The 10,152-nt window shown below is 29.8% G+C and overlaps 1 protein-coding gene across 1 annotated transcript; it reads right to left on the bottom strand.

Moving 5' to 3' along the window:
• Positions 1-7,338: 7,338 nt before the first annotated feature.
• Positions 7,339-10,051, bottom strand: LOC111706582 (uncharacterized). Its single transcript, XM_023479493.1, has 6 exons — positions 9,994-10,051; positions 9,844-9,918; positions 8,978-9,034; positions 8,376-8,394; positions 7,947-7,995; positions 7,339-7,664 (listed from the first exon to the last, which is right to left on the bottom strand). Exons 1-6 carry the CDS (start codon positions 10,006-10,008, stop codon positions 7,523-7,525), a joined length of 357 nt encoding a protein of 118 aa, XP_023335261.1. The 5' UTR covers positions 10,009-10,051; the 3' UTR covers positions 7,339-7,522.
• Positions 10,052-10,152: the final 101 nt, after the last annotated feature.

Raw genomic sequence — 10,152 nt, 5'->3', positions numbered from 1 at the left:
GCCGAGCACTACGGTTAGGAAAAACTTGGGAAGTTGTCGCTTGGGAAATTGCCATTTGGGGAAAATCCATTGAGAAAGTATTCCTAACATCTATAAAAACATACAATTAGACATATATATGCAGTGAAAACGTATTAAACGGACTTTGCGCGAAATTTTTGGTGTGATCTTCCATGTAAACATGACAATGCACGATTTACAACGGTACCCTTGAAATCTAAATCTGATAAAAATGATAGAGATATTGTTCTTATAAACGTGTTTAGATCTGATAATTTCTCGATTGATTCTTATGATAAAGAAATGCGTCTGATAATTTCTCCATTGATTCTTAGGATAAAGAAATGCGTAAGTCACTTTTGTAGAGAAATCGCAAATAAAAATTAACAGTTTATATTAACAAACAAATTAATATGTAATTTCGCCTTGATCCGATAAAGCTTTTAAGGTATCGTTGTAAATCAGTCATTGCCATCTTTGCAGAAATGTTTTTGTAACTGAATGAGTATATAAAAACGATGAAAAGAAACTTTAATTTTATAACGCCTTTAAACCTGAAATGTTGAATCTAACATGATTAGTATAAAAGGTCTACAACATCAGGTTGCAATTATTGGTTAGAGTTAGAGGTTAGTAGTTAATTCTCTTCTTGAACAAACACATCTTTGTTCGTTCTAACCTCTATTTTATTGTTTGAGGGTAACAAACCAATCATATGAATGTTTTTGAGCAAATTTTTTACCCAATTGATGAAATCATTGTGAAAAAGAAATTTTGGAAATCTTTTTTAAGATTTCATGAAAAAGAATTAGAGGAAATGTAATAATTTTATTTTATCTTTATTTATTGATTATTTGACGTATAGATAGACTTAATACCTGTATAATAATAGAGTTCTACCATAGAATGAATATTAAAGCAGATGAAACAGTTTATAGTCTCCTACCATAGACAGAATATATATTAGATGGAACAGTTTATAGTGTACTCTAAAAGAATAAATATTAAAAGCAGATAAAACAGTTTATAGTGTGGCCACCATAGGCAGATTATATATTTGATGGAACAGTTTATAGTGTGCTACCATAGAGAGAATATTATAGAAGATGGAATTAAGAAGTTAATAGCATTAAATTGTAGTTTGAATTTTCAACAGAAAAAAAGAAAATTATTTAATTAAAGTAAACTTTTGCAGAATACAATTTTTTTGAAACATAATTTTATAGTGCTTTTAAAACATAATTTTGTTGTGCTTTTTAAACCTAATTTTGTAGTGATTTTTAAACATGATTTTGTAGTGCTTTTTATACATGATTTTGTAGTGCTTTTTAAACATAATTTTGTAGCGCTTTTTAAAGGGTGTGACCGGCTATGTAAGGTAGTAAAACTGAGTATGCAGTGTTGTGGAAAACTTCTTTCGATTTCATTTGATTTGATCTGTAAATCCTGAGTTTTAGCGCAAATTCTACGTTCAAAACTCCTACTTTATCGTCACTGAAGTCTCATTCTTTGAGGGTAACACTGTATTTATTGATTATTTCTTGAATTGTTCCGTCTGTAATATATTTAGTATATGTAAAGGTAGTCTATGCGTAATGAATGATGCGGGTGATTTAAACTAAGTCTATGGCCTGTGGGTTCAGAAACCTTTAGTTTTATAGTATAGGTTGTAAAATGTACAGTATCTCGTACATCTTAAACATGTATATATACAATATACATAAATCTGTACAGAGATATTAGATAACCATCGTGCAGTAAGAACCAGAAAACTATGGAATAGGAAGACGATATCAATGTATTAAGTTTATTTGATGTTGTTTCAGAGCAAATAGTTTTACTAGCAGCTTAAAAATCCATTATTAATTGGTTGTTACCGGGTTGTTAACGGGTTGTTAACGGGTTGTTAACGGGTTGTTAACGGGTTGTTAACGGGTTGTTAACGGGTTGTTAACACTGAGTAAAATTGGTGTGTCTCACGTTTAAAGAACCATTTATAATTTGAACTAGAGTTTTAAAACTTGTCTTCCAAATTCACAGTTCTCTGGCTCCCACTGTATATATCATTATCAATTACAGTTAAAATATTAACAATTGTATTATAACCAGAAAAAATCGGAATAAAAGTCCATAAGGATTTCTTCATGTGTTACACTTACATGTGTTATAAACAGCTGTTTGCGTTTCAACCGAAAGTGGAGTTTTCATGAGAAGTTGAGCGCAATAGCGATCCCTTTAATTCCGCGCAATTTCACGCAATTCCGCACAATTCCACGCAAAGGAATTCCAATTGGAAACCCTAGTTATTGTTATATATTTTTTAATTATTATTTAAATTCCAAACATGCTTTTGGATCCAAATTGATTATTTCTTTTAATTTAAAATGTTTGCTTTCTTTTTTGCACTGCTTAAGTCGAATTTTTAGAATAAATCTAATACGATTACCATAAAATATAAATAACTTGCTGAAGGACCTAAAATTTTAAAAAATCAATTTTTGAAAAAAAATTCAGCCAATTTGGTTCAGCCGTTTGGCTGGCTATATGTAAATATATTATATATAAGCTAAAAACTGATTTTTTTAAGGTTACAAAAAATACAAATGAACACAAAAATAGTTTTTAAACTAAAAATAATTTTTTTTCTCCATCTTTTTAATTGTACAAAAAGACAAAACAGTTCCTTTATGAAAAAAAATGAAAAAATGTCTTTGAATATTGACTATGCAGTTTTGTTCGTTTTTTATTGTCTAATTCAATAAAAAACAGCATTTTGGGTTTCTTTCATATAATACAATTCTGTAAACAGCACAGGCTAAAAAATATGCATAATTTTCAGAAAAAAATGCGAAGAATAATCAATTTTAACAATCAATCATAATCATTAATTATTAATTATCAATTTTCATTCACTCAATACATACATTCCTATAAGAAGTTTACGCTCAAATTTGTTATGAATAACTTTGAGAGTAAAATTGCGAAGAAAATAAATTTTAACAATAAATTATCAATTATTAATAATCAATTTCCATTCACACAATACATACATTTCTCAAAATGGCATACGCTTAAATTTGTTATGAATAATTTTGAGAGAAAAAAAATGTGAAGAAAAATAAATTTTAACAATCAATTATCCATTATCAATAATCAATTTCCATTCACACAATACATACATTCGTGAAAACTAAACAGCATGTGCTTTAATTTGTGTTGAATAACTTTCAGAGTAAAATTACGAAGAAAAATCAATTTCAACAATCAATTATTAATTATCAATAATCAATTTCCATTCAAACAATACATACATTTCTCTAAACAGCATAAGCTTAAATTTGTTATGAATAACTTTGAGAGTAAAAAATGCGAAGAAAAATTAATTTTAACAATCAAATATCCATTATCAATTTTCATTCACACAACACATACATTCCTCTAAATAAACAGCATGTGCTTAAATTTGTTATGAATAACTTTGAGAGTAAAATTGCAAAGAATAATCAATTTCAACAATCAATTATTAATTATCAATAATCAATTTCCATTCACACAATACATACATTCCTCTAAACAGCTTACGCTTAAATTTGTTATGAATACTTTAAGAGTAAAATTAAGAAGAAAAATCAATTATAATTGATAATTAATAATTGATAATTATCAATTATCAATCATCAATTTCCAGTCATAAATTACATACATTATTATGTGCTTACTTTTTTTATAAATAACTTTCAGAACAAAATTACGATTGATCGTCCAAGACTGTTGGATTGATTTTGAATGGGACTTGTGACACTACATTTAGTTATTGGAGTTGGTGTCTTTATTCTTCCACTCTTCTTATTACTTTTCAGGTTATATAATGGGACTGTGCACTAAATTTAAAGTGTCCCTCCATTAACAGAACTGACTGTCCAATTCACAACCTTTATTTGAGCAATAATAATGAATTTTTTGGAAACTGTTCAATTCTGGCAACTTTCTCTATTTCATTTTTCATCCTTTATGAAAATAAACCAAAACTGAAAATGAAAACTTTTCCTCTAAAAAAAAACGATTATCTCATTCACTCTCGGGCAGCCAAAGGTATAAAGGAAGACCTTGTAAACACGCCAGTGTAAAAATGGAGGATCACTGCTGAAATTTTGTTTACAGACCCTTTAAAGGAAGTGTTCGCGAAAAATGAAAGGGGGGTCTAGGCTTACTGCGAAAAAGAATCACTCTTGATCGCTACAAATCGTACTTTTATCTGTTATCTTTTATCTTACTTTTATACGAATGCGTCGAAAAAAGATCGATGACTATTGTTTGTAATATCTGAATGATTTGTTTGGAATTAAATTGGTTATTTACGATCCGAGTTGAATGTTGCAACTTTCTGAATTTTTATGGACGCTACGTTCTTCAGCATGAGTCTTTAACAATTTTCTCCTTATAGACGCAATAGATACAATTAAAATTAGTAGCGATGAAAACCGCTTATTTTTTTTGCCGTAAGCCTATACCCCCTTTAATTTTTTGCGAACACTCCCATTAAATATCGTGTTTGACTAGCTATATGCATATTTAAAGAACTAATCTAAACATTTTAAATATTTAGTTACAAAGGGATGAGTCTCGCTACACTTTACATCATTATTGGCTCTATCAGGAAAAATCTTGTTAAAAACTAAAATTATTAGAAAACGATTTGTGCCGAACCATTAAGCATGATTGAAACAATACTTTAAAATGCAATAATTAAAATATTTTTCCGTTTCTGCTTTTCCAAATTAAATTTTCTAACGAAGGGGCGGATACAGGGGGGGGGGGCGGCAGGACCTTTGCACCCCCTGATTCATTCAGGGGGGGGGCTCGCCTAGATAATCAAAAATTAGTTAAGAGTGTTAAAAAATCACAGGGGTCTGAAATTATTGTTAACTTTGTTTTGCTATGCCCAAATCTTTCCTCGCATTTTGCAAGCCATTTCAATTTGTAAATTTCAATGGATTTTAGAATCCTTAACATTGTATCATGAATTACAGTAAACACAAATCAATGCTTACGATACAGAAACTAATTATATAAGATTATTAGCACAAGTTTTTATATTTTATATTTTTGGAGTATAGTATTTCTACTAGAGATGAATAATAAGTTTAACTATATTTTCGGTAGTTTTGTTACCAGTGTAATCACTACCATAGTGCTGGTTACTAAGTTTATTAATCAGGTAGACCAATTGATCAAATAATTAATCAAATAATTAATTAGTTGAAAAATTATACTTAAAATTGATTGACTGATTAACTAAATAATTAACTACACAATTGATTACACCCTTGTTAATAAATTTGATTGAATGATTGAACAGAAAATGATCGATTGAAAAATCGTTTACTGATTGATTATGCATTTATTTAACTGATTTTATTATTTTCTGGTGAATGTACATTTGATTAACTGATTGTATTATTTTCTGTTGGAATTGAATGGACATTTGATTAAATGATTGTATTATTTTCTGTTGGAATTGAATGGACATTTGATTAACTGATTGTATTATTTTCTGTTGGAATTGAATGGACATTGATTAACTGATTGTATTATTTTCTGTTGGAATTGAATGGACATTTTATTAACTGATTGTATTATTTTCTGTTGGAATTAAATGGACATTTTATTAACTGATTGTATTATTTTCTGTTGGAATTGAATGGATATTTGATTAACTGATTGTATTATTTTCTGTTGGAATTGAATGTACATTTGATTAACTGATTGAATAAGCTGGGTAAGTGACTGATTGATCTAATAGTTGAGAAAACAGTTGATAATCTAATTGAAAAAATATGGAATAATTGATTAGACAAAAGATTTATTAGCTTATAAGTTTTGTATTTAATCAGTCTTTTGACTTTTTGATCACTTGAATGATTTTGAGTGGGAACAGGCCGCCAAGGGGGGAAAAGATAACTTATTAAAGTTAGTATATATATATAGACTCAGAGTATGGACTAGGCTTCGCGATCATCTTGTATTTCAACTTTTAACGTGGCTCTATCTGTGACTGTGATCATCTTCACAATATGAAAGCAAAAACAATCAAAAGTTCTGGTATTTGACGATACTTTTTTGTGGATTTTCAAAACTTTTAGGGACAAATTTTGGAAATTTCATAAAAAAAATTATTTCTATATTTCAGCTATTTTTAGGATTGCTATTAGACGGAGTGATAGCTTTAGTTCCTACAATAGATACACCATGCTATCAGGAACAACTATTTTTGGAAAATATTGTAATATTTGAAATATTTAAAAAAAATTTATAGGAATTTGTAATGTTACAAAATATGTTAAAAGGACTGTAACGTTACAAAATATGTTAAATGGACTGTAATGTTACAAAATATGTTAAAGGGACTGTAATGTTACAAAAAAAGGTTAAAGAGACTGTAATGTTACAGACTATGTTAAAGGGACTGTAATGTTACAAAATATGTTAAAGGGACTGTAATGTTACAAAATATGTTAAAGACACTGTAATGTTACAAAAAAAAGTTAAAGAGACTGTAATGTTACAAACTATGTTAAAGGGACTGTAATGTTACAAAATATGTTAAAGGGACTGTAATGTTACAAAATATGTTAAAGGATCTGTAATGTTACAAAAGGGACTTTAAGCGTAACTTCAAGTGACCCTCCATTGCAAATATGGCAATACAAGATGACAAATATAGTTATTTTTCTAGGTTTAAAAGTATTTAATTTAAATTATCCATTTATATAAATAAAGTTGTAATCTCTTTTTGTTTGTCTGTCTGTTAACTTGTCCGATCAGGACCCCCTGGACCGATTTGCTTCTAAGTTGAGTGGGTTCACTTTAATAGCGAAAATTTAGTTTACCGCTAAAATAGTCCAAGCGCGGGTAAACGGCGGGAGTAACTTTTAGTAACCTTGGATGTGCTGGAATCATCCCAAGCTAGTTTTCTAAATTTAAATAATTTACTTGGACACTATGAATTCCTTCACCATATTTTAAATAAAGATTCTTTTCTGTTACCCTTTTAATATATATAATAAAACAAGACATTCGATCGTATATATATATGTTGCGTATAGCCGGCCAAACGGCTGGACCGATTAAGCTAAAAATTTGTGTGGACACTCATGGGTGGCCGGGGGGTGTTATAGGCTATAAAAAATTAGATTTTTTTTCAAAATTTTTTTCACGTGCAACGCCGGGCCCTTCAGCTAAGTACTAAGTATAAAATTCATAAATATTTTTTAGATTTTTCTCTATAAAAGTAAAATAATAAAGTATCTTTCCTAAAGATAAGCGGTCAAAATGATATATATGAAAAAATCGAATATTTATTTTTGAAAAACGTGCAATCGAAAAAAGTTAACAAATTTGTTATGCTTATTAAGAAATCGATTAGAAATGTGATTTTTTAATCATAATTTGTGCATCGGCAGATGTTGTCTTCAATGGTTTGCAAAAGCTTAGGATGTTTTGAAATCTAGTTTTGCCAAGCTTATCCAGTAGTAGTAGTAGTAGTAGTAGTAGCGTTGGTAGTAGCGTTGGTAGTAGCTTCTTCAGAACTTTCTTCTGAGGATTCTTCAGAACTATTGTCTTTCTTTCCTCTCCTTTTCCCTTTCTTAGGGGATCTCTTTATGCTAAATAATAAAATCATTAATTTATAAACTTATAAAGAATATATTATCATGATTGATAAGGATCTTTAAGTTATCTTTGAACGTTGTAAACGCAAAAAAAGAAAACACTTATAAACGAACCAAATTAAGATCTTTTAATTTAAAGTTGGACAGAGAATATTTTCACTAATTTCGACCAAAAATAGAATCTCGTGAATTTTAATTATTTTTTAACTTAGATGAATACGTTTTATACAAAGTAATTCAAGCATTAAATTTGTTTTAATATTTATGTTGTATTACCGAGTTTCTAAGGACTTTTCAACCCAGTCCAAAGCAAGGCCAGCTTCATCTTGAAAAATAAAATATTTTTAAAAGTTTTTAAATTTGTATGGAACTGTTTAAAAGTAAACGTTAGTGACCCTAAATAAATAGAGTTAAAGGTCTGATGCACACAACAATACACTCATGCAAACTTAGATTGAGCAAGGATGGCATATATATCCCTGATTTAGCAAGGAGGGCAGCTATATCCCTGATTTAGCAAGGAGGGAAGATATATCACTGATTTTAGCTGGAAAGGAATTATTTTCAATTGTGGTTTATCTAACACATTAACTTTATAAATGCAAAGGGTGAATCTGACACTCCGCTCTATAAATGGAGAGACACTTGATTTAATTCTTTAATTTCATGTTTATAGATGTTTCTTTAATTAATTGAACATTGCACCTGAGAGAATTCCAGAATCCTGTATATGCATCAAAGGGACATTTGGTTACAATTAACAATGCAGAAATAAGTTTTTCTTTTGATGCTGTAAAACATTTATCTTATTTTGAATTAGGACCCGTAGAAAGTTGTTTAGGTATCTGTTGGGGATTCTTCATAAATTTCAAATTGATTATCATTAATTGATTGGTAGCAAAGGAAATGAGCCCTTACCGCAAACTCTGATTTTCTAATCCCCATATCCTTGCAACCCAATGGCGTAGACCTTTTAGATCAATTAATCCAAGTTTGAAATATCAAAACCTTTCACCGATCTGGTTGCAAATATGTAGGAATCAGAAAATTTTAGTTTGTGGCAAAGACTCAATTCCATTGCTCCCAATAGATGATTCAAGCATTATTGCGTTCTTAGAACAAATATCCCCAAGAACCCCCCTACCATTGTTTAAAAAAACAAATTGTACTGTAATTTCCGGGAAGTACGTTAACTAACTCTGATTTGTTTTAGTTCACCCTAAAAACTGCAGGACATTAATTTTTAAAAACAAAGCTGTTCCCGGTTAATTTTCCTTGCTTGAAATAAATCTATCCCCATGACGTTCCTGGCGCATGTTAAGCTCAAGAGGTTTAAAAGCAGTCAGATCCGAGGCCTTTGAGGTCTAATCAAACATAGATCATAGGTTCTTGAGGTCTAATCAAACATAAATCAGAGGTCCTTGAAGTCTAATCAAACATAGATCAGAGGTCCTTGAAGTCTAATTAAACAAAGATCAAAGGTCCTTGAGGTCTAATCAAACATAGATCAGAGGTCCTTGAAGTCTAATTAAACATAGATCAAAGGTCCTTGAGGTCTAGTCAAACATAGATTAAAGTTCCTTGAGGTCTAATCAAACATAGATCATAGGTCCTTGAGGTCTAATCAAACATAGATCAGAGGTCCTTGAGGTCTAATCAAAGATAGATTAAAGATCCTTGCGGTCTAATAAAAAATAGATTAAAGTTCCTTGCGGTCTAATCAAACATAGATCATAGGTCCTTGAGGTCTAATCAAATAAATAATTTCAACATTTTATAATTTTTTATCCTAGAAATAATTTAAATTATTTGATGTGAACTACTATACAGGGAAGTTAAAGGAGATTTACTTGACCAAGGTCCCAAAGACCTATATTTTGCCTACAAAACATTCAGAGCTCAGCGAGAGATGATTTTAGGCCAAATCATATTCAAGGGATCCCGTGGATAAGTTAAATCTTTGATTTGATCATAGTCCTATAGAATTTGATCGTCTTTTGAGATGAAAATGCGGGAATATTTTTCATGAAACTTCACAGAGCGGGTTGTAATTTTACTTAACTTTCCCAAAAGACATTATGTTAACATTCTAGTGTTAGGGAATCATAGGTCGAAAAAGTCTGTAAAATAAAAATTGGGTTTCTTTATATAATCAAAAAATCGTTTATCAAACCTTAGGAAGAGGGGTTGAATAGGTTTCCTCAATGTTAAAGAGAAAAAATCCAAGGATAGGAAGCAAAACAAACATCTAGAAAACAAGATATTATTTGCATAACTAGTTTTTTAAAGCTTAACGGAATATTAAAAATTTAAAAGTAAGAACCTCTCTGAATGCCATGTTGACTTTGAATAGTGTGAATATGAAAATGTTCAAATATTTATTCACACCCCCCCCCCACTCCTGTATTACTCATTTTACTCAGAGAGAATTATTTCCGGTTAGGGAGTTTCTAATTCTATGCCTATTTAACTTTTTGCATTT

Source organism: Eurytemora carolleeae, unplaced genomic scaffold, assembly GCF_000591075.1.
Source record: "Eurytemora carolleeae unplaced genomic scaffold, Eaff_2.0 scaffold735, whole genome shotgun sequence".
NCBI classification, from domain to species: domain Eukaryota; kingdom Metazoa; phylum Arthropoda; class Copepoda; order Calanoida; family Temoridae; genus Eurytemora; species Eurytemora carolleeae.
This window is presented reverse-complemented; position numbering and strand designations above follow the sequence as displayed.